This window comes from Dipodomys merriami, unplaced genomic scaffold (genome assembly GCF_024711535.1).
Source record: "Dipodomys merriami isolate MVZ:Mamm:240054 unplaced genomic scaffold, mDipMer1.0.p SCAF_380, whole genome shotgun sequence".
NCBI lineage: Eukaryota > Metazoa > Chordata > Mammalia > Rodentia > Heteromyidae > Dipodomys > Dipodomys merriami.
Window position 1 is genome coordinate 504,040 of NW_027205382.1, and position 25,388 is coordinate 529,427.

General features: G+C 41.0%; 2 protein-coding genes and 1 pseudogene across 4 annotated transcripts in view; all 3 read left to right on the forward strand.

Annotated features, from left to right (window-relative positions):
- The window catches only part of LOC138805028 (thrombospondin type-1 domain-containing protein 1), a 36,291-nt gene extending 30,154 nt beyond the window's left edge, over positions 1 to 6,137 (forward strand). For all 3 annotated transcript variants that reach the window (XM_069989596.1, XM_069989598.1, XM_069989597.1), the window contains one exon: positions 4,539 to 6,137. In XM_069989596.1, coding sequence (XP_069845697.1) covers positions 4,539 to 5,914 — 1,376 coding nt within the window. In that variant the 3' untranslated portion in view covers positions 5,915 to 6,137. The remainder of the gene's footprint in view (positions 1 to 4,538) is intronic.
- Positions 6,138 to 6,239: 102 nt separating this feature from the next.
- Positions 6,240 to 17,223, forward strand: LOC138805030 (small nuclear ribonucleoprotein E-like). The gene has a single exon (XM_069989601.1). The coding sequence runs from the start codon at positions 15,212 to 15,214 to the stop codon at positions 15,488 to 15,490; it is 279 nt and encodes a 92-aa protein (XP_069845702.1). The 5' UTR covers positions 6,240 to 15,211; the 3' UTR covers positions 15,491 to 17,223.
- LOC138805033 (synaptophysin-like protein 2) lies at positions 15,493 to 25,282 on the forward strand (annotated as a pseudogene).
- Positions 25,283 to 25,388: the final 106 nt, after the last annotated feature.

The window sequence follows — 25,388 nt, forward strand, 5'->3', positions numbered from 1 at the left end:
AATATATTTAATATGTTGATAAGATATGTCCTCTTCTTAAAGAGGTTCATGATACCTGAAAGGTACATAAATAGGTATAATGAAGCCAGGTATCAGTGGCTCATGCCTGTAATCCTAGCTACTAAGGAGGATGAAATCTGAGGATCATGATTCGAAGCCAGCCCAGGCAGGAAACTCTGTGAGCTTCTTATCTCCAATAAATATTCACAAAAGCCAGAAGTGGCACCGTGGCTCAAGTGGTAGAGTGCTGGCCTTGAGCACAAAGAGGGTCAAAGACAGAGCCCAGGCCCTGAGTTCAAGCCCCAAGACTGGCAAAAAAATAGGCATAATGCATGTACATCATAACACCTTTAATGATAAAAGTATCTACAGTTTGTTATGGAATCATGTAGGGTGATAATCCATGCCTGGAACAACTCAGTTCTTGGAGCAGGTGATATCTGCAGTGTGAGAACTGAGAAAGTTCCACCCAAGTGAATGAGTTCAGCAAGGGAGATTTAGGGAACAATGACTGAGGGCCTGGAGGAAGATGGCAGAGTACGGGACCTGGAAAAAACTGAGAATGGTTCCCGCAGTGGGATGATGAAGTGTGCCAAGGGAAGGTGGGAAAACAGGCTGGACAAGTACTCACAGGCCTGATCCTGAAGGCCTTAAAGCTTTAGACCTGAGTTTTAGAGCAATTTTTGGCTGTAGCATGGAAAAACAAATCAAAAGGACAGGTATAGCAGAGAGATTCCTGTTAATAAGTTTTTCAGTAACCCATGTGAAAACAGAAGTGCCAGCAGTAGGGTCAGGAGGGGAGGATGCGGTGAGAGGGTATGCAAAGACCTTCGAATGAGTGATACAGAGATAGGAATGAAGGACAAAAGTAAGTAGTCTAGTACTAACCAGTGTGTGAACAGCAGAGCCATTCCCTTGAAACTAGGTACATCAGAGGAAGTACAGATTTGGAGGAAGTTCAGAAGTCTTGGGCATGTTTAGAGGAAGGTAGCAGTACATGATATAGACTGATATCCCTGCTCCAAAGTTCATGCTGTTCTCTCTAAATCATGTGATCAAGTGCTATCATTGAAACAGGTGAGAGAATTGCAGAGGGACCAAATAGTAGCCAGTGCTGCAGGACAGAACTTCTTTACAACTGGTCGTTAGGATGATCTTGACAGGAGCTGGCACTTTGGAATCCTGGGAGCAGGTTACCAGACACAGAGGTGATCACGTGGGAGCAGCATGTCAGTAAATGTGCACTCCTCCTCCCGTAGCTGTGGCTGGGAAGACAAGGAGAGCGATCTGCCTGTGGTAAGAGGTGAGGCAGCAGAACAATCTTGGAGTTGTTGTTTTTCATTGTAGTCTTATTACTTTTAAAGTAGTTGCACAAAGGGATTACCATTCAACAAAATAGTTTATAAGTACAATGTACCTTGACCAAGAAAAGCTTGGTTGTGTTTCTGTGCTGACGAAAAGGAGCTACAGACAGGAGACTCTGAGGATGACTGGTACAGAAGGATGATCCTCTAGGAGAAAGGTGGTCTAGAGGGCATTTGTTGGTGGTCTTGCCTTTTCTAGAATACTGTCCCCCTGATTGTGGGGTGCATCTGCTGCTAAGTTTATGGGGGCAGGGAGGATGGCAGAAGAAGCTGAGGAGTACATGTCTGATGGCTTCAGTTTTTGGTGACCTACTAGAGTTCTGGGGAAAAGCAAGTTGGGTAAGGGGTCTTGAGCACATGCTGAAATTGGAAGCAAGCATTTTAGGGGATGGAAGGCAGACTTGCTTAGGGATCTATAGAAGGCTTTGATGGCACTAGTGTTGAGGCTGGATACTATGAATGTGTACAGGCATAGGCTTCTATAGTCATTGTATGTGTGTGTGTGTGTGTGTGTGTGTGTGTGTGTGTATGCATGTATGTATATATGTATATGTATGCTTATGGCTTACTTGCTTGGTTTGTGTGCTCACAGCTGGCACTTTACCACTTGAATCACACCTATAGTTCAGCATTTTGCTGGTTAATTAGAGATGGATTCCTCAGGACTTTTCTACCCAGGCTATGATCCTCCAAGTCTCAACCTCCTGAGTAACTAGGATTATAGTTACAAGCCACGGGTACATGGCTAAGAACTTGTTTTTTGGAAGCATGGTTTCACTATGCAATCCAGGCTGATCTCAAATTCACAGTCTTCCTGCTTCAGCTTCCAGAGCAGTGAGATTATAGGTTTTGCACCATCATCCCTGACAATTTTTTTTCTTTCCTTCTCTCTCTCTTTTTTTTAATGATTGTTTCTTTTCTTTTCTTTGTCTCTCTTTCTTGTCCTGGAGCTTGAACTCAGGGCCTAGGAGCTGTCCCTGGGCTTTTGTGCTCAAAGCTAGCATTTTAGCATTTGAGCCACAGCTCCACTACTGGCTTTTTGGTGTTTAATTGGCAACAAGAATATCAGGAACTCTCCTTCCCTGACTAGCTTTGAACCATGATCCTCAGATCTTGGCCTCCTGAGTAGCTAGGCTTATAGATGTGAGTCACAACACTTGGCTTTTGTTTTGCTTTGTTTTCCTGCTAGTGTTTAGGGATTGGATGTAACAGCTAAGAATTTATACACTTGAGTTTGCTTAGGAAGGACTTTTGCAGCAGCACAAAAGAGGAGATACATAACTCAATATTAAAAGTTTTGAGAGTTGAAATATTGAAAGAAAATGGGTTCAGTGATAGATCACATGTCAGAAGTGAGGCCAAGAGGCAGCTGGAAGACTGGGAGTAAAGAGAATGTTGGAGCATCGTAAGTCTCAGCAAAATAATACAACATAAAAACCACTAGTGAGTGAAAGGGGCAGACACAGACAGAGAATAGCCTGTAAAGGTTCATATTCTTGAATATGAGATCCGGGGGTCCAGTTCAGTAGTGGGCTGTGTAGCATGCACAAAGCCCCTGATTTGATCTTCAGAACTACCAAAAAGAGGAGAGGTGCAATGGTAGACGATGAGAAAGACACACACACACACACACACACACACACACACACACACACACACACAGAGGAGTAGGGCACATACACTGAAGCTGCTGGAATGGTCCTTGCTCTGGGATGCAATGGAAGGATGGAGCCTTCCATTGTGACAGATGGCTGTGAGGGAGTTAGGAGATGATGGTATTTTGGGAAAGGGAGGTAAAGGGTATCTAGGTGGCTGGCACAGGTATCAAAGGAACAAAAGATTCCTGTAGCAGTGAAGGAATGCTGGCTGAACATTGTAGTCAGGAATGAGATGAAGAACATACTGTGTAGCTAACCCTGTTTCCTTATAGAGAAGTACATGCAACAGCTCCTACCTCAGGAGCTTGGAAGAAGCTGTTTAATTGTATAGGAAGGCCTCATGTTCGCCAAAAAGGCTAAGGATAGGCTTTGTGGGAAGGACAGGGATAATGAGGACTCTTAGCAAATGTCCTCTGAGAATAGAGTACAGTAGAAAGGCCCAAGAGGGGCAGGCAGGGAGTGAGTAGAGGAGATGAGGCCAAGAGCCAATGAGCATAGGACTATGGGAAAGAAGACAGGTGTTTAGAAGGGCTTGAATGATGCAGGGACCAAGGGAGAAAAAGGTGAGGTCAGATGGCAATAGTTGGTCTCAGTTTTCCAGAAGTTTCCAAAGCAGTATAAGTAGAGGCTGGAGGTGACATCAGTGTCTTGATGAAGTTTTAAGGACTGTGGGACAACTCAATTTGAGAGAGTGAGGAAGATGAAGAAGACCAATGCTGAGGGTGAGAAGGGAGTAGACAGCCGAAAACCAGGAGAGAAAGGAGAGGCTTTGCTAGTCAGGTGACAGTTTGATAAAACAGTCTTCTTTCCTCAATCAGTTTCTTGTTTAGGTAGGCACAAGCTACCTAAATCATTTTGTGCTTTGAGTTTTCTACTGGGTAGAAAACTGTGTGTCTCACAGGTACATTTACTACAGGAATCCATGATGTATCCATTATCGAGGCGAAAAGCCTTGATGTTTTCTACCCCTTGCTTCAATGCAGAAAATAGGGAAGAAGTCTCAGCAGGAACTGGTAAACACAGGGGTCTTTCTGTAGCTTTTCTGGCCACCTACCTCCCTTCTCTGGTCCCTGATTTTCCTCTCTCCTGGTGACTCTGTCATTGGAGATCCATTTGCCAGAGCCAAACTCCCAGCCCTTGTTTCTTTCCTTCTTTCTTTAACTGCTTTGATAATCAGAACAAGCAACTCAGTGATTTTAAAACCATGCAAAAGCTTGGCACTAGTGGCTCATGCCTGCGATCCTAGCTACTCAGAGGCTGAGATTTGAGGATTGTGGCTCAAAGCCAGCCCAGGCAGGAAAGTCTATGAGACTCTTATGTCCAATTTCTGGTGAGAAAACAAGAGGCAGTACTGTGGCTCAAAGTGGTAGAGCACTAGTCTTGAGCCAGAAAACTCAGGGATAGTGTCCAGGCCCTGAGTTCAAGTCCAATGACTGATGAATGAATGAATGAATAAATAAATACCTTGTAGAGAAATTAACACAAGAGAATAACTTTCTTTTCCATCTCTATGTAGCTCTCCGGCCATCCAATCCATCTTCTCTTCCACCCAAGGATCCAGTGAAGTCCAACAACATAGTGACTGTGACTGGGATTTCCCTGTGTTTGTTCATCATCATTGCCACGGTGCTCATCACACTTTGGAGGAGGTTCGGCCGGCCCCCCAAATGCAGCACCCCTGCTCGACACAACTCTATCCATTCCCCTGGCTTCCGGAAGAACTCGGATGAAGAGAACATCTGCGAGCTGAGTGAGCAGCGGGGGAGCTTCTCAGATGGGGGTGATGGGCCTGGGGGTAGCCCAGGAGACCTGGGCATCCCTCTGACCTACAGGCGCAGTGGACAGGGGTCTCCTGAGGATGATGCTTCTGGCAGCGAGAGCTTTCAGTCCAATGCCCAGAAGATCATCCCCCCTCTCTTTAGCTATCGCCTTGCCCAGCAGCAGTTGAAGGAGATGAAGAAGAAAGGTCTGACAGAAACCACCAAAGTATATCACGTGTCTCAGAGTCCCCTCACAGACACTGCCATTGATGCTGCCACCAGCCCTCCGTTAGACTTAGAAAGCCCAGAAGAAGCAGCCAACAAGTTCAGGATCAAATCTCCATTTCTGGATCAGCCTGGGGTGGGTGCTGGGGAAAGACCTCCCTCCAGGCTGGATTTCAGTGTGTCCCCAGCCAGCTGTGCCATTAGCCCCAGCCAGACCTTGATCCGCAAGTCCCAGATGAGGCACACTGGTGGCAGAGGGGGCTCCTCGGAAAGGAGCCACCCTAGGAATTCCCACTTCCGGAGGACAGCTAGTTTTCATGAAACCAAGCAGGCACGACCATTCCGGGAGAGGAGTATGTCCACTTTGACTCCACGACAGGTCCCTGGCTACAGCTCCAGGACAAGAACCTGGGACCAGGCAGAGGACAGGGGTAGGCCTTCAGGTCGAGGCACCCATCTGCTTTCTGAGAAAGGGGAGCATTTCCAAGGGGCAGGTGGGACCAGTGGTCTCCTACACCCAACCTCTAAATCCTACACTGTGGGGCAGCCCATGAGGAAACCAGATTCTGGGGATCGCCAGGCAGGATTAGTGACAGGAATTGAGAGGACAGATCCTCACAGAGCTCGAAGGGGACCATCCCCCAGCCACAGGAGTGTTTCAAGGAAGCAGTCATCCCCATCTTCCCCGCAAGACATCTACCAGAGGGTCAGTCCACTGAGCCCTTCTCAATTCAGGAAAGACAAGTGTCAAAGTTTCCCAGCCCAACCAGAGTTTGCCTTCTATGACAATACATCATTTGGCCTCACAGAGGCTGAGCAGAGGATGCTGGACCTCCCAGGGTATTTTGGCTCAAATGAAGAGGATGAAACCACGAGCACACTTAGTGTGGAGAAGCTTGTCATCTAGCTCAAGAATCTGCCTGGGTCTTTCCACACCTTTACCCACATGAAGACATTGACTACTCCCATTGTCCTATGACCAGTTTCATAGAACTGCTCAGTATGTTAGGGAGGAAGTATCATGCACATACTTTGATTCATTAGGAAGAATTTATTTATCCTGAGCATCTCCTTTTGTTATCTTGGCTTAATACTATTTGCTACAATAAAATCTAAGCAAAAGCAGATAAGGGTTGGCCTGTCTTGTGGCTAGGAAAGATGGTAAGACATAACCTGTGAGGGTGATGCATGTTGAACAAACACCACACTGGCAGTCTCTAACTTGAAGTAGAAATATAGAAACCCCAAATAATAAATAAGCAGGACTGGAGTAAAAATAACTTGGTAGCACAGTGCTGTATTGTAATTTTTAAGTCACACTTACATAAACATTTGATGCCTATCCAGACAAAATAGTTGGCCGTCTAGTTAATGATGAGCAATAGTAGTCCACCAAACTACCTAGAAACAGTAATCTTATAAGACATTCCAGAAGAAGTTTGGCCAGAGTTGGGTGATATCTTACGTCTTTTTTTAGTGCAATGAAATGAATCCACATGCCTAGACTTGGCAAAATTGTATGAGTTAATTCTGCAGTAGAGATATAACAAAAATCTGATTGCTTAGATGTTATGCCAAATGAAGACTTGGCCATCATTGTTCTAAGAAAGTAATAAATGTTTTAGAAAGCCAAGTGTTATCTCTTGAAAAGCACCTGCTGAAAAGTGGATATAGGTGCTCTTTGGATCACTACCCAGCACCAGATCTTCATTGTGTTCCTGGACCAAACTGGCTGAAGTTTGAAAGTGGTGCATGTATATTTTCAAGTGTAACCATAGTATGTTAATAAGAAAATGTGTGACTTAATCTCAGGTACTTAAGGGACAAGTAGAATAGTTTGTGGGGGGTCTTTTTAGAGGGAGGTCCTGGGGCTTGGACTCAGGTCTTGGGCACTGTTCCTGATCTTTTTAGCTCAAGGCTAGTGCTCTGCCACTTGAGCAACAGTGCCACTTGCAGCATTTTGGTAGTTAATTGGAGATAAGAATCTCACAGACTTTTCTTGTCCAGACTGGCTTCCAACCACAATCTTCAGATATCCTGAATAGCTAGGATTAGAAGCACTAGCACCTTGCAGTTTAAGTGTTTTTACCTGGAAGAAATTGTTAAAGAAAGAAAGAGAAGAAAGAATTTTCAGAAATTTAGAATCACTTTTGTTTGATATTTTGTGTGTGTATGTGTGTGTGTGTGTCTTCATGTGTGTGCACACGTGTGTGTGCTTGCACCAGTTCAGCGGTTTGAAATCAAGGCCAAGGTGCTCTCCTTTAGGTTTTTTGCTTAAGGTTCGTTATCTACCACTTGAGCAACAGCTCCACTTCAGGCTTTTGGCTTGATGACTGGAGATTAGAGTCTCATGAATTTTTCTGCCCAGGCTGGCTTTGAACAGCCATCCTGGGATATCAGCCTCTTGAGTAATTAGGAGTATAGTTGTTTGGTTTTTCAATCTTTATCACACTTTACAGACAAAGAATTTGGATTGGGTGGACTTACATTGAAATACCATATTTTCTGCACTCTACCTTCACAGTCTTTGCAAATCTTTGCCAGTAGCAGAAACGTCAGAAGGAAAAGCAACACTTTTACAAGCTCTTCCCAAAGGAAAGAAGCTTTCTGCTGATTGCTGGGACGTTAGAAGTAGTTTTGCAACCTGCTTTGCTGGGAAACAAAGGCTAAATAAAAGAACCTAAAGGGTGGAGCTCCTTCTTTGGAAGTTTGCCACAGGTACCACGTAGTACCGTTGACCTGATGATGAATCAGGTTAAGACCCCTTGACCTGGTAATTAATGAGCACTCGCTTGAGTAGCTGCATTTTCCTTTATTTCCCATATGACCTCCCTAACCACCACACCCATCCTGCCTTTTAGATAGTTTTCTTTTTAGAGTTTATCAGGATGTCAGCCTGCTAGTGAGGTTACAGATGGGAAAAATATCACAAGTGTCAATATTGTAGTATCAAAAGATTTTTTTCATATTTGTTGCACTGCCACTTCATTTGTATCATTATTGTTGAGAAATTAAAATGAACTTCATTTTGGAAATACTTTAGTAATATGTAACTTCTCAGGAACAGGAGGGATAGATTGTTCAGAGCTGTCTGACAGCTGGTATATACCAGAAAGCTTTGTTCTTCTTCCAAGTTCACAGGCCTGTATGCCAACCTTTGGACATAAAGAGTACTTGCTCATTTATTCCAGATAGTGAATTAATTTGCAGTGACACAGAGAGACCCAAACTGCTACATGAGAGGTGGAAGTGAGAAGGAAATACTGGAGCTGGTTATGGTGGCTCATGTCCATATTTGACCTATTCAAGAGGCAGAGATCTGGAGGCTACATTTCAAGGCCAGTCTATCTCAACCAATAGAGTAGTACCAGCCTGTTAGTGATGGGAGAATTAGAAATAGGAGGATCAGGGTCCAGGCCAGCAACAAAAGGAGACCCTATTCTAAAACAACAAAAGCAAAGATGACCAGAGGTGTAGCTAAAGTTGTAGAGTTGGCTGCATAGCAAGGGCAAATCTCCTGGGATTCCAAGCCAGTCTAGGATATGTAATAACCTCAAGGCCAGCTGAGCTACATAGTAAGCCCTGTCTCAAAACCAAAAATCTCATGGATCCTACAGAGGAAGAAACAGAAGGCTCCAATGAGAGAAGAATAGCAATTTGTGAAAGAACAGAGAAAACTGAGTAAAAGGACATGTGCCTAGGAGTAACTAAAGAAGGGAGCCTTTGATTTTAAAAGACATCCTAAAAATGTATTAGTGAAATGGAAAAGGCTGCACATTGTTTGGAGGTTTCAGAACAAGTTCTATAGAGATCTGGAAAGCATTCCCAGGATGGGGAAATCACAAGATACAAGATATAAGAATCACGCTGGCAGTGAATTTCTCATCAGCAACACCAGAAGCAGAGAAGAGGAGGTTTGAAGCTCAGTGATTCTTAATTCCAGGTCTCTTAGAGAAATCTCAGTGCTTTGTGTTTCTTCTTATTTCACTTAATTTTTTCAAAATTGTGTTCATAAGCTTTCCAAATAATTCGAAAAGTTGAAAGAATAGGAAAATAGCCAATCACATTCATCTATCACCAAATTGAAACATCTGTTAGTATTGGTTATACTTTATTGATTTATTGAACTATGTGAAAGTATAATAGAAAATGGCTTAATGGGAACAATTTCATGTAGTTCAATTTAATGTGTGTGTGTGTGTGTGTGTGTGTGTGTGTGTGTGTGTGTGTGTGTGTGTGTGTGTGTGTGTGTGTGTGTGTGTGTGGTTGAACAATATAAAGATATATTTCAGGCATAGACCACCACTCTGGCTTTCTGTTTCTATGAGTATGACCAGTATAAGTATGTATATGAGTAGAATAATAGTGTTTACCTTTTGTCGCTGGCTTATTTCAGTTAGCATGATGTCCTGAAGGTTCATCCTTATTGTACTATGTGTCAGAACTTTTTTCCCTTCCCTTCCCTGTCATGCTCGACCCTGCCCTGCCCTGCCCTTGAACTGTTTTATTCTTATAATATAGAGTGCTTAGATGTATGATCATAGTACTGTGTTCAAAAATTAATTAAAGCCAGGCACCAGTGGCTCACACCTGTAATCCTAGCTACTCAGGAGGCTGAGATCTGAGGATCACAGTTTAAAGCCAGCCCAGGCAGAAAAGTTTGTGAGACTCTTACCTCCAATAAACCACCAGAAACCCGGAAGTAGCACTGTGGTTTAAGTGGTAGAGCGCTAGCCTTGAGCTGAAGAGCAGAGGAACAGCACCCAGGCCCAGAGTTCAAGCCACAAGACTGATAAAAAAAGAAAAAATTCAAGGCTCTTGTCTCTGACTAATCTTTCCAACTTGCCAAATTTGGATAACTTGTTTCAGTCTGGCTTTAATTTTAGAATTTGCATGTGTTCTTTCTGTGTAAAATATCCAGAGTGGTTACAAGGAAAATCTTTCTAAAAAGATATGTCTTACTTCTCTCCTATCCTTTTGACCTCTTTACAACATTCCTATCCCAGATATTTCTCATTTATTTTTCCAGTATTTCTTTATGCAGAAGTAGTATGCATACAGATATGCATATACAAACTACTTTATTGGGCTTAGTTTTGTTTCTCTCTCTCTCTCTCTCTCTCTCTCTCTCTCTCTCTCTCTCTATATATATATATATATATATATATATATATATATATATATATATCCTTTCCCCTTTCTTATACAAAATACCTTGAACCACTTATTTTTAAATGGATAAATCTTAAACTTACTACTTTTACAATCTATAAATGAGGCTTAAAATAACCAACTTCCTATAAACTTAAAAAAGTATTTATTCTAAATGTAAACAACTCATTTAGAATGCAATGGCAGTGAAGTGTCCATGGCTCCATCAATGAGCATTTATCACTATTTTCACTTTGTCATTCCTATTCTTCCTCTCTGCTTGCCGTTCACATAGAGCTGCCTGGGAGAATTTACAAGCCTATATTCCCATCATACTCTGCTCATAAGCTAGTCTCACATTCATCTTATTGTTTTCTGTTATTCATTGCATTTTCCTCCACAGTGTATGAGATCTGAAAGCAGCAGACCTATATCCTATTCCTTTATGTACCTCAAAAGCAGCTTGTTGTTGGGGAAGTTCATTGTTTTGGAATCTTGGCTTTGCCACCTCCCAGCTGAGGGCATTTGTGCTGTTTGCTTCCCCATAGTGGATCTGTTTTCTCATCTCTGAAGCAGAGAAATAATGTCCCCTTCCCAACCATCTTTTGAACTCTCCATGCTACTTGACTACCGTTTTGCTAATTCATACAGTTTCCCTCCTAAGTGCTACACTAGAACAAATGGCTGATTTGAAAGCATTACAGAACTGCTTTTTGAAAGCTATCTATCTATCTATCTATCTATCTATCTATCTATCTATCTATCTATCTATCTATCTATCTATCTATCTGTCTGTCTGTCTGTCTGTCTGTCTGTCTGTCTGTCTGTCTGTCTGTCTGTCTGTCTGTCTGTCTGTCTGTCTGTCTGTCTGTCTGTCTATCATCTATCTACCTTTCTATTTATCTTGGTAAAGATGATCTAAACGTTTAAAAAATCCTACAGTAAGTTCAGACTAGATCTCAAGGGAGTAGACTAGATCTTAAGGGAATAGCTCAAATGTAGAGCTTACACTTAAGATGCTTGAGGCCCTTGGTTCCATCTCTAACACTAATAAGTAAATAAATAAGCAAGTGGCAGGATTAAAAGGAAATTTTGCTGTTTTTACTTGCAAATAACTGAAAAATGCCTTGTTCCTGGCAAATGGAAGGTACTTATCCAGTATATCCAAAGGCATAAGAGAGGAAACTAATGGCTTGGTTGCCAACACCAAATCTTTTCAGTAAATCAGGGCCTGAAAAAAGGGAGAAGCTGTCCTTGGCTTTGTGATGCTTCATTATGCTCAGAGTAGGTGCTCTATAAATACTTGTTGGGTGATTGTTTACCCTGCAGTTTTTACCCTTCATCAGATTCAGCTTAAATGAGTTCCTAGGAGCAGCTCAACTTACTAATGCCTACTGTTGTTAGCTTCAAGATATGAATGACGTTACATGGTTGCTAGATGATGGAATAGGAGAAAAGCCAATCCTGAATAAACAGCTTGGAGTTTATCAAGAGAAGTTGAGCAAGGGCTTACATAAAACAGCAAATAAAAAGACTGAACACCAATTAAGGTAAATCTCATTACTGTCTGAATACCTGCCCACAGACTCTGGCTTACAGATGAATTTGAGACAAAAACTTAGTAGTATTCTGTTTATGGTTACAATCGATTGAGTTCAATTTCCACAGTTTCTGTAACACTCTATCACCTTGCTTCTCTCATTCGTACAACCTTCTATATTCTTGAAGGCAGCCACTCCTGGCTTAGAGGAAGGAGAAACAAGGGAGAGATTTATGATGCCAAAGGTGATCTAAAGTTAGGTTTTAATCTTGCAAATTGGTTTAAGCAAGATTTCAGAAGAGATAGGCATGTTTCCCTAGCTTCTTTTTTTCTACTATCACTTGTGAAAGAAGGAAAAAGGACTCATGATAAGGAGTTTTCCAGAAGATCTTACAAATATGCACTTTCCCTGGGAATTAAGAACAACTTAGAGTTGGGTGCTGTAGACCACACCTAGCCAACCTAGGCAAAAAAAAAAAAAAGTATATGAGATTCCATCTCCACAGGAAAAGCTGGGTGTGTTAGAGTATGTGTGTCATCCTAGATACAGCTGGAGAGTAAATAGGAAGATCAAAGTCCAGGTCAGCCCAGGCAAAACTAGTGAGGCCCTATCGCAAAATAGCCAACATTAAGATGACTGGCAATATGGCTCAAGTAGCAGAGCACCTTCCTAGTAAGCATAAAACCTTGAGTTCAAACCTCAGTTCTGCAAAAGTATGCTCTTTTTTATGTGCATACTTGTATGGTACATCATGGGATCCACACAGTAATGAGAGGTGCCGATTCCTCCAAGAATACCCAACAGTCATTGACAAGGGGAGATTCCCGCATCTGTTCATCTCATCCTCATCCCCTGTCCACTGGTCCATGAGCATGACTTCCTAGAGCATTGGATACTTTTTGAAAAGGATAATATTTTCATAATCTGTAAATGATCATTCTAAAGAAAGGCCTCTTTCAAGATAATAAACATAACATTTATTGAGTGCCTCCTATGCACTGCCATTATCTGCAGTGCTTTTCTTTTTTTTTTTTTTTTGCCGGTTATGGACCTGAACTCTGGGCCTGGGCGCTGTCTCTCAACTCTTCAGCTCAAGGCGAGCGCTCTACTGCTTGAGCCACAGTGCCACTTCCGGCTTTTTCTGTTTATGTGGTGCTGAGGAATCGAACCCAGGGCCTCATGCATGCAAGGCAAGCACTCTACCACTGAGCCACCTTCCCAGCCCATATCTGCAGTGCTTTTAAGTGTTAAATTAATTCTCACATCCACTCTATATCATGCCTGTTTTCTAGATGAAGAAAGTAAGGTACAAAGAAGTCAAGTTACTTACTTGTCTAAGGGTATAGTCAGTGAATGGCTGAACTTGGATTTGAACCCAGGAAGTCCTACTCCAAATTTCCCACATTATACATAAACCATGTTGCAGCTATTTTCCTCTCATTTAATGGAGAAGGAGAGAGAAGGCAGGAAGTTAGACACTAGCCTGCATCCAAAATCCAATGAAGCATTTCTGGTAAAAAGACATTGATGTTATCTTTATTGGTATTTTTGACATTCAACATTTTATTGCTATTACATCCCATAAAACATATATACAATTTCTTTGGAACCATCTGGAACTATAAAATATTTTTTAAGCTGATTAGTTGGAGACAGGCTTTAAGTATTGGGAAAACAAGGATATAGCCATGGGAAATACAGCTTTCAGCAGAAGAAGAGCCATAGCTTTCCCAAGCAGCCAACATCTGTTTTTACTCTATCATTGCTGAGGCCAGATGATCTCATTCTCCTCGTTTGTTTTCCAATTGGAGCTTTAAGTTCAGACAAATGAGAGCAAAGCAATGTCTTCTGTAGATTAGACTTGAGCTGCTTGGAGCCATCCATGATTAAAAGATAAGCAAGGTAATTCTGTTGTAGTTTTGTTATGCCTTGGTCAGCAACAGAGCATCCTCTTGTCCATTTTGCATTCCAGAAAATCAAAAGATTTAATTTCAAACTGAAGAAGCAAATTTAAAAGCAAGATGTCCTCACCTAAGTCAAAAGCTTGGAGGTTCAGATTTTTTAAGGAAACAATTGCACAAAGGGAAATGTGTTCATTCTAGGTGACAAAGTACCAACAACTAAACAGGATTGAGGGGCAAACATATTTTGATTCTGGAGATTATAAAATGGCTAAAGCAAAGATGAAGAAAAAGCAACTGCCGACTGCAGCCCCAAACAAGACAGGGGTCACGGGAGACCACATTACCATTCCACAGAACATTTCTCAGCAGAAACCATCCCTGGTTGCTAGCAAGTTGGCTGGAGGATTAAGAGTTGAACTGCAAAAAAACATTAACAATTGTTTTCAAATCTAGGATTCCACAGGAAAAATTCCTTCTAAAATGTAAGAGGAATCAAGAATTCTGCTATGAGTCCCCTGCTCACAGTTGTAAAAAGAACATTATGACCAGAATTTTTTTCTTGACCTCATTTAGGAAAAACCAGTTGATACCGAGGACATTCTAAAATAATGATTGTCAAAGTTACATAAATAAAAAGATGCTCATTAGAGAGTAGAGTCCTGTTCGCAATGCAATATGTAAAGTGACCTACCACTACTGTGTACTCTAGTCATGTGGTTTTCCCTCAGATCTTTAAAATACATCATATATTTTCTTCCTCAGTTCTTTCACACTACTGTTTTCTCTCCTCTTTATTCTCTTCCACAATGGTTGTCACATTTTCTTTGTCTATGGGATAATCAAAACATTCAAAGCTAGTAAATAACACTTAAGGGATAATTTTCTGTATACAGGCCATCACAAAGACAATGAGTATAATTGGGCTCATTAAAAAATTTCACTCTAGGACTGGGAAGGTGGCTCAGTAGTAGAGCGCTTGCCTTGCATGCATGAGGCCCTGAGTTTGATTCCTCAGTACCACATAAGCAAAAAGAAAAAAGCTGGAAGTGGCGCTGTGGCTCAAGTGGTAGAGCGTTAGCCTTGAGCTGAGGAACTGAGGGACAGTGCCCAGGCCCAGAGTTCAGGCCCCACGACTGGACCCCCCCCAAAAATTTTTTACTCTAAGAAACCTTCACAAAAAGACTTGTACTTAAATATCCATAGCACTTTATTCATTGTACCTCTGTGCTGGAAACAATCCAAATTCCATCAACAGAAAAACGAATAAACAAACTGTGCTATTTTTGTATACTGTACTAGTGCTCAGCAATAACAAAATGGAACCATTAACATATGCAATAACTTAAACTTCTAAAGCATTCTATCCTACAAAAGAAGGCAGGTACAGAAATCATGGCATGGTCTATTTATGTAAAATGCAAGAGCAAGCCAACTCATTTATTGGGATGGACTAACTCCTGCCTCTAAGGATGTGTGAGCAGAGTGGGCTCTGGCTTGAAAGGGCCCTAGAGGACTCCCAGGTTTGATGGAAATGCTCTGTAGCTTGCTTCGGTAATAGTTACAGAAATGTATACATTATTCTAAGCCTATTATTTTTAAGATTCCACCATGTTATACAATGGCCAGGGCCAAAAGGTGCAGAAGGTGATGGTGCAGTCCATCAACCTCATCTTCACATATTTACAAAATAGATCTCGAATTCAGGTGTGGCCCTTTGAGCAAGTGAGCATGTGGATGGAAGGCTGTAGCATTGGTTTTGATGAATGTGTGAACCTTGTGTTAGATGATGGAAAAGAAACTCATTCTAAAACGAAGTCTAGAAAACAGCTGGGTTGGATCTTGCTAAAAGGAGGTAACATTACTCTTCTACAAAGAGTCTCCAACTAGAAATGATTGGTGAAGTGAGAAATTATTAAGATTCCTATACAGTTCTTTTTGTTGTTTTTTTTTCTTGATTTTTGTTTTTGGTGTTCTTTGCTGGGAATCTAAGAAAACATCCATTCACATTGTTTGATAAACCCTGTTGTTGAGATGTATGCACAGTTGTGATGTGTTATTATCAGGTGACTATAAATCTCATGCCATTGTTTTTGTTTTTTTAAAGCCTATTAAACTGTACACTGAAGATCTGTGCATTATATTAGGTATGAAATACATCACAATTAAACAATGGTATAATCTTATGTTTTTGTAATTTGGCTATTCAAAGGGAATTGGAGAATCATGTCCAATAAGCCATACTATTTTCTTTCTTTCTTTCTTTCTTTCTTTCTTTCTTTCTTTCTTTCTTTCTTTCTTTCTTTCTTTCTTTCTTTCTTTCTTTCTTCCTTCCCTCCCTCCCTCCCTTCCTTCTTTACTTTTTTTCTTTTTGTGTATAATGCCAATATTAGGGCTTGAGCTCAGGGCCTTGTACTCTTGCTCTGTTTTTTCTACTCATGTCTGCTGTTCTACCACTTAAGCTGAGCCATTCCTTCAGTTCCAATTTTTTGCTGGTTTACTGGAGATAAGTATCATGGAGTTGTCTGCCCAGGCAGGTTTTGAACCTGGATCCTCAGATCTCAGCTTCTTGAGTAGCCAGATTACAGACTTGAAGCAGTGGATTCCACTTGAGCCATACTATTTTCTTCCTAGATGCTTCTGGATCATGTACAAAGCATATGTATGTTTAGTAATGTAAGAGATTCCCACCCATGCCTCCTTTTAGATCTAAAGACTGTTATTTTTATACATGGTTTTAGGATACCACCTATCTAATTTCCAAGCCTATATATCACCTCTGCTATAAGTGGCTGAAAAGTATACAGTGAGGCACATCAGTAATAGCAAGAAGTTAGATAGCCTGACAATGAAAGAGAAAAGAAACATTAAAACGATGACCTAAGAATTCAAACAAGTGTAGGCTTGGCATAATGGAGATAAAAATTAGCTGCTACCATATGTTTTCCCTAGACATAAGGTTTTGCTAGTTCTTCTGGAAGCAAACCATCTAAAAAGGGCTCCCAGAGAATTTTCTGGATGCTTTCCATTCTACAGAGATTTTTTTTGCAGGAACTTTCTAATAAGCTTGAAAAGCAAAACAACTCAACTTCTAACTTTAAAAAACTATACCAAACAGAGCAAAGTATTAAAACCTGTTATTGAAGGAGAATATTGAACAGAGCTTTGAATAGAGAAAAACAGGTAGAGTAGTAAATACAAAATGGTATAGTGATATAAAAAAACAAACAAATAAAAAACCAGGCTGAATCTGAGGAGAATAATGAAAAGGGGGTGTAATTTGAGGCTGTGTATATTTGAGTTGATTCTTACTTGAATTAGATATCACTGTTACTGCAGGGATATAGAGCCCATAGAAGAATCAGGGAAGAATAAGAAGGTGGTGGAAAGAGATGTACTGGGATGTCTGTTGTGGTCAGGAGGAATGAATGTGCAGTGTGTGGGAGTGTATCCAGGGAAATGATCCCTGCTAAGTGATTTGTTTTGTTTCTGCCAAGTTTTCCGGGGATACTCCTCCTAGTTATGAGGATTAGTGGAGTGGCAAGTTTTGACAATACTACAAAATTTTTGGGGGAAGGAGGAGAGCGGGATAGTTTGGGGGCTTTTTTTTTTTTTTTTTTTTTTTTTTTTTTTTTTTTTTAGTTTTGTGGCTTAAACTCAGCTCCTAGGTGCTATCCTTGAGCTTTTTAAATTTTTTTAATTTTTATTTTTCCTGAGGGCTAGAGCTCTACTATTTTGAGCCACAGTTCTACTTCCAGCTTTTTTTGGTAGTTAATTAGAGGTAAGAATCTCATGACCTTTCCTGCCTGGACTTGTTTTAGACCACGATCCCCAGATCTCAGCTTCCTGAACAGCTAGGATTACAGGCATGAGCCAGCCAGTCACCTGGCCTCCAAGTTTGTTTGCTTTTTATAGTCTTTCCCCCAATAAACCTGGTGCTTGAACCCTGGGCCTGGGTGCTATCCCTGTTCTTTTTGTTGTACAGATGATGTACAGAGGGGTTACACTTACATAACTCAGGTAAAGAGTACATTTCTTTTTGGACATTGTCACCCCGTCTCTCAATCTCCCCCAGTTTTTCCTTCCCATTTCCACTCACAGTTGTACAGTTAATTTTCAACATAGTGTCTAGTTAATGCCATTGTTGTGAAGTAATGAGACTGGGTCTGAGTTTCCCCTAGGCCTTTCATTTCCCCTGGTAGTTTCTCTAGATGATTTGCTTTTCTATTAAGTTTAAGTGTCCTCATCTGGTTTGCTTTGATCATATATAACACTTTTGTTAGGTTTAATTCTATCAACCTTGTATGGTCTTGGCCTATTTAAGTTTCTGCTAGCTATACTGAGGCTGTTGATCTTTGAGACAAGAGTCCACCAGTAGTACTCTGGCTCTCCAATAAAGAGTCATAATGTGGCTGTTTAAGTGGTGGCTTGTCTGTTTCTCATAACTGAATTTCCTTACAACAACTGTATTTCTCTACCCCAGACCCCTATCCATATAAACTCTTGCTCAAGGACAAATGCTGTCTCTGCCCAAGAGGGTCAGCCTGTCCGCTTGCTGACAACAAACTTTTTCTGTATGTAACTTGGTGTCCACATGGTCTTCTGGGATGAGACTTTCAGCACCTGGCTAATAGACATTTTTTATACTAATAAACTTTTCCCCATTAAAAATATCTGTAACTAGTTGTACAAAGGAGTTGCCATTTAACAAAGCAGTTTATGAATGCAATGCATCTTGATCAATGTCACCCCTTTCAACATTCTCACCTATTCTTCCCCTACCTACCCCTTCCATCACTCTTCTTGATTTTGTAGGATATACATTGGACTCTTTTTTGTTGTGTTGTTGTTGTTTGTGGGGTTTGAACTCCAGGCTTGGGCGCTATCCCTGTGCTCTTCAGCTCAAGGCTAGTGCTCTACCACTTGAGCTACAGCACCACTTCTGGTTTTCTGGTTTTCTGGTGGTTTATTGGAGTCTCACGAACTTTCCTGCCTGGGCTGGCTTTGAACCAGGTTCCTCAGAGCTCAGCCTCCTGAGTAGCTAGGATTACAGGCATGAGCCACAGGTGCCTGGCTTTACATTGGACTCTTGACTTCATCTTCCCCACTTTTTCCTCTTCACTTGTACACCCCTTGACCTCACCAAACCTCTTTTGACTACTGGCTTCTCGGCTTCTTGGCATTTTAATTTGCTCAAATTTGATGTTGTCTTTCTAAGAAATTACACTATTTGAGTTCTCCCTTGACTCTACCATATTTTAGTTAATACATTTGTATACACTTGTGTACCACTCAACATATTTATTTATAATTTTATAAGGTACTTATAAATTTATTGCTTCTGCATATGAGGGAAACATGTATCCTATGTCACTCTGGTCTTAGCTTACTTCATGACATATTTTTTTCCAGCTTTTACATGAAGAAATGTTCAACATCTCTGTTCAGAAAAGAAATGCAAATCAAAACAACATTGAGATTCTACCTCACCCCAGTTGGAATGGCCATTATTAAGAAAACTAATAATAACAGATGCTGGTGGGGATGTGGCCTAAAGGGAACACTACTACACAGTTGGTGAGAATGTAAACTTGTTCAAGTACTCTGGAAAACAGTATAGAGGTTTCTGAAAAGACTAAACATAGACCTTCCCTATAACCCAACAATCCTACTCCTGGGCAAATGACCATAAATCAGCCTGTCCTAAAGCCACCAACACAATCATGTTCATTGTGGCATTGTTTACAATAGCTAGGATATAGAATCAACCCAGATGTCCCTCAGTGGATGAATGGATTAAGAACATGTGGTATATATACACAACAGAATTCTATACTTTCATGAGAAAGAATGACATTGTCCCATTCATAAGGAAATGGAAGGACTTGGAAAAAATTTTATTAAGGAAAGTAAGCCAGACCCAAAGAAACATAGGCTGCATGGTTTCCTTCATTTGTAATAATTAGAATGTGTCTATAAATCTCCAAGTAAATCCAGTGGATAATAAAAGACAAATAATTACACTTGGACATGATTAAGCAGTACTCAAGACATTCACACACTGAGAACAAAGGAGGATATTCTTAGGAGATGATCATTATAGCTATGTAAATAAAATAAGGGAGGAGGTAATACTGGTTAAAACTTACTTATGTAACTGTAACCCTTCTATATATCATCTTTACAATAAAATTTAAATAAAAAGAAATCATGCTTATTGAAATGAACTCCAAGAAATGTAAAACAAGAGATTTTTTTTATTGTACTGTTTGTAGTTATTTTCTTTTTTATCTTTCATTATTCCCTTTTGTCACTGTTCTTGATTTCTGTATCCTTTATCTTGTATACAAGTTTATCTGGTTTGGGAAGGGGAAAGAAAGCATAGAAATGGTGGGACAAAGGGTGAACCAATTCAGCAGTGATACTTGAGCGACATTATGTTGGACATGAACTATACAACTTGGGGGGGAGGGGAGAAAGAGGGTAGTGGAGGAAATGAGGGAGGAGATGACACTGTTCAAAAAGAAATGCACTTATTACATGACATGTAACTGTAACCCTCTATGCATCACCTTTACAATAAAATTTAAATTAAAAAATAATTTTTTCAGGTCTTTCCATTTATTTACAAAAGGTACAATGACATTCTTTCTAATGGATGAGTAAGTCCAAGTGTGTGTGTGTGTGTGTGTGTGTGTGTGTGTGTGTGTGTGTGTGTGCGCATTTATTTATTTAATTTTATCTGGTCCTAGGGCTTGAACTCAGGGTCTAGATAGATGCTGCTGTCCTTGAGCTTTTTATTTTTTTCCTCAAGGCTAGTGCTCTACTGCTTGAGCTACTGTCTACTTTTGGCTCTTTTTGGTAATTTATAGGAGTCTTATGTATTTTCCTACCTGGGCTGGCTTCAAACCATTGTCCTCAAATCTCAGCCTTCTGAGTAGGTAGGAGTATAGGCATGAGCCACTAGCACCCAGACCATTGTGTATGTTTTAATGCTAAAAGAATACAATAATAACATTAGGGAAATGTTGAAATAAAACAGTTTCTCTTACTCTCACTCCTCTTTAACAAGTAATGCATATTTGTATTTTCTCCTAGTCTAAAATTTCCCCCTTTTAGAAATACTTTAGGCTGAGTTGTTTGCTTCTCACATAACAACTTCCAGACCTGGATCCCGGCCCACCGACCGCCTCGAGCCCGCAGCCCCCAGCTCCAGCGCAGTCCCCACAGCGCCTGGACGAGGGAGCAGAGCTCCAGCACTGCGCCCCCGGGCCCGGAGCTCCTGCCGCACCGCAGACAGGTCGCCGCGTGGCTACGGCTGGAGGAGCCACTGGACTTCATCAAAGTTCTCCAGTGGAGAAGTTTTGCATCAATATTCATCAAAGAAATGGGTCTATAGTTCTCTTTCTTTGATGAGTCCCTGCCTGGTTTTGGGATGAGGGTTATGATGGCTTCATAGAATGTGTTCGGTAGTGAGCTTTCTCTTTCAATTTCATTGAAGAGTTGGAGGAGTATTGGTGTGAGCTCTGCTTTGAAGGCCTTGTAGAATTCCGCTGTAAATCCATCCAGTCCTGGGCTTTTCTTAGCTGGGAGGTCTCTTATTGCTGTTTCTATTTCAGTGCTTGATATGGGCCTGTTAAGATAGTTTAACTCATCTTGGTTTAGTTTTGGCATGTCAATATTTGCTAGGAAAAGGTCCATTTCTGTCAAGTTCTCAAACTTATTAGCATAAAGGTTTGAGAAGTATTCCCTTATAATGTTCTGAATCTTGGTTGTTTCCGTGGTGATGTTTCCATTCTCATCTCTGAGTTTATTAATTTGGGTGTGTTCTCTTCTTTTTCTGATAAGATTTGCTAAGGGTCTGTCAATTTTGTTAATTTTTTCGAAGAACCAACTCTGTTTTGTTGATTCTTTCTATAGTTTTTTTGGATTCTAATTCATTTAATTCTGATTTAATTTTGATTATTTCTTTCTGTCTACTGGATTGGGGTTTATCTTGCTGCTCTTTTTCAAGGAGGTTTAGGTGTGTCATTAAATTGTTAGTTCAGATCTCTCCAATTTGTTGATGTAGGAGCTCAGAGCTATAAACTTGCCTCTGAGTACTGCCTTTGCTGTGCCCCAGAGGAGTAATTTGTGTGTTCATTTTTGTTGAATAGCATGAACATTTTAATTTCCTTTCTAATCTCTTCCATGACCCACTCATGATTCAGCAGTGTGTTGTTCAGCCTCCATGTGATGCCAGACTTTCTTTGGTGGCTTTTGGTGTTGAGTTCTAATTTTATTCCCTTGTGGTCAGAGAGGATGCAAGGTATAACTTCAATGTTTCTGAATTCATCCAAAAAATCATACACCATGATCAAACAGGATTCATTTCAGGGATGCAAAGCTGGTTCAATATATGCAAATCAATTAATATTATTCATCACATCAACAGGAGCAAGAATAAGAACCACATGGTTATCTCAATAGATGCAGAAAAAGCATTTGACAAGATCCAACACCCCTTCATGATAAAGGTTTTGGAAAAATTAGGAATCCATGGAACATTCCTCAATACAATAAAGGCTGTATATGACAAACCTACAGCCAGCATTATACTCAATGGTGAAAAACTAAAGCCATTTCCTCTTAACTCAGGAACAAGACAAGGATGCCCACTCTCTCCACTTCTCTTCAATCTAGTATTAGAATGCCTAGCTACAGCAATAAGACAAGATGCAGACATAAAGGGGATCCAAATAGGGAAAGAAGAAATAAAACTCTCCCTTTTTGCAGATGACATGATCTTGTATTTAAAGAATCCCATAGATTCCACTCCCAAATTACTCAAGCTGATTCAAAACTTTGGCAAAGTAGCAGGTTATAAAATTAACCCCCCAAAATCAATGGCTTTTCTGTATGCCAACAATGAGAAAAGTGTGGCTGAAATTAGGAAAGCAACTCCATTTGTAATAGCCCCACAAAAAATAAAATACCTAGGAATTAACTTAACTAAAGAAGTGAAGGACCTCTATGATGAAAACTTTAAAATCTTGAAAAAGGAAATCAACACAGAACTAAAAAAATGACAAAGCCTCCCATGCTCCTGGATTGGAAAGATTAACATCGTGAAAATGGCAATACTTCCCAAGGCTATCTACAAATTCAACGCAATACCTATCAAAATTCCAACCTCATTCTTCAAGGAAATAGAAGAGGCAATCCAAAAATTCATATGGAACAATAAAAGACCCCGAATAGCAAAAACGCTCCTCAACGGAAAGAACACTGGTGGAGGAATATCAATACCAAATTTCAAACTCTACTATAAAGCCATAGTAATCAAAACAGCTTGGTATTGGCATAAGAACAGACCTCAGCACCAATGGAATAGAATTGAAAACCTAGAAATGAAAATGAACGTACAGACCTATAGCCATCTAATCTTCGATAAGGGAGCTAAAACAATAGAATGGAAGAAAGACAGCCTCTTCAGTAAATGGTGCTGGCAAAATTGGTTAACTACATGTAGAAAACTAAAGCTAGATCCTTATATATCACCCTGCACCAGAATCAACTCCAAATGGATCAAAGACCTTGAAGTCAAAGCAGACACTCTGAAAACATTACAGGATGGAATAGGAGAAACCCTAGGTCTCCTTGGCTCAGGTCGAAATTTTTTGAATAGAGACCCGGAAACACAACAAATCAAAGAAAGGTTGGACAAATGGGATTACATAAAGTTGCAGAGTTTCTGCAGGGCAAATGACATAGCTAGCAAGATCAATAGAAAGCCCACGGATTGGGAGAAGATCTTTACTAGCCATACAACTGACAAGGGTCTCATATCTAATATATAATTAGAACTCAAAAAATTAAACCCCCCAACAACAAATCCTCAAAGAAACAACTGCCCAATAAATAAGTGGGCGAAAGACTTAAAGAGAAACTTCTCTGAAGAAGAAAGAAGGATGGCCAATAGACACATGAAGAAATGTTCAACATCCCTAGCCATAAAAGAAATGCAAATCAAAACAACATTGAGATATCACCTCACCCCAATTAGAACGGCAAAAATCAAGAACTCTAACAACAACAGATGCTGGAGGGGATGTGGACAGAAAGGAACCTTACTTCATTGTTGGTGGGAATGTAAACTTGTTCAACCACTTTGGAAAGCAGTATGGAGGTTCCTCAAAAGACTTCACATAGAACTCCCCTATGACCCAGCAATCCCACTTTTGGGCATTTACCCAAATGTTTACAAACAAGATCACACTAAAGCTACCAGCACAACAATGTTTATTGCAGCATTATTTACCATAGCTAAGATATGGAACCAACCCAGATGCCCCTCAGTAGATGAATGGATCAAGAAAATGTGGTATATATACACAATGGAATTCTATGCCTCCATCAGAAAGAATGACATTGCCCCATTTGTTACAAAATGGAAAAACTTGGAAAAAATTATATTATGTGAAGTAAGCCAGGCCCAAAGAAGCATAGGTCCCATGGTTTCCCTTATTTGCAATATCTAGTATATGTATGAGTGAAGTGGAAAAGGTCAGATAATGTGATGTCAGGAAAATGAACCCTTAGATATGTATTTTAATGTTTTTTTTCTTTCATGCATGTGATTCTAACGCATTTATAAGATTATCTCTTTGTTGCTTTGTATGTCCCTCCCCCACAGTATAACCCCTGCTTTCACTATATTTGATGTCAGTATAACTTGTGGAGGAGATGGGGAAAAACCAGTTGTTTAAGGATACAGGTGGACCTGTTGCAACAATGAGAAGTACAAGTTGTCATGTCCAAAACGAGCTTTACAACGTCGGTGGGGGGTGTGTGTGAGGGGGGGTAAGGAGAAGGATTGGGATGGGGGGGAGGGGAGAGGCTGGGAAGGGATGTGAAGGGTAAACAAAGGAGGAGGCTGCAATGCTTGGTAAGAAATGTACGCATTATCCTGCCCATGTAATTGTAACCCCTCTGTACAGTATGTTCACAAATAAAATAAAATTAAATTTAAAAAAAAGTTCTCCAGTGGTTCTTTGCTATTTTCGGGTCTGCGGCTCCTACAGCGGGGAGACAGGAGCAACAGTTCTGGGCAACAACGAAGCCAAGGACGTGAGTTCCATCATTGTTTTGTTCGGCTATCCCTTCTGGTTGCACGGGGTCCAGTACGAGATGCCTTCTGTGATGATGACTCCACATCCAAGACCATGCACCTCACAGGGGACTTCTCTGCCAAGTTCTCGGTAACTCTTGGCATCGTTTCATCCTTCTATACGATGGCGGCTGTGGTCCTCTACCTGCGATTTCACAAGCTCTACACAGACAACAAGCGCTTCCCACTGGTGGACTTCTGTGTGACTGTCTCCTTTACCTTCTTCTGGCTAGTAGCTGCAGCTGCCCGGGGCAAAGGCCTGACTGATGTCAAAGCGGGCCACACGGCCATCCAGCCTAATTGCAGCCATGTCTGTGTGTCACGGAGCAGAAGCAGTGTGCAGTGCCGGAGCCACACCCTCTGTGGGGCTGGCCAACATCTCTGCGCTCTTCGGCTTTATCAACTTCTTCCTGTGAGCTGGGAACTGTTGGTTTGTGTTCAAGGAGACCCCATGGCATGGACAGGGCCAGGATCCGGGCCAGGGCACCAGCCAGGAGAGCACAGCTGATCAGGGAGCAGTGGAGAAGCAGTAATCAGCCCCCACCTGGCTATTCCTGCCTGGAATGGACAGCACCTCTTCAACACCTGCGGCTTCCAGGACCTCCCTCTTCTCTTCCAACTCCCTTTCCCCATCATTCT

What these genes read in the sequence shown, in the direction of transcription:
- LOC138805030 (XM_069989601.1), top strand. Translation starts at nt 15,212, where the DNA reads ATGTTATACAATGGCCAGGGCCAAAAGGTGCAGAAGGTGATGGTGCAG.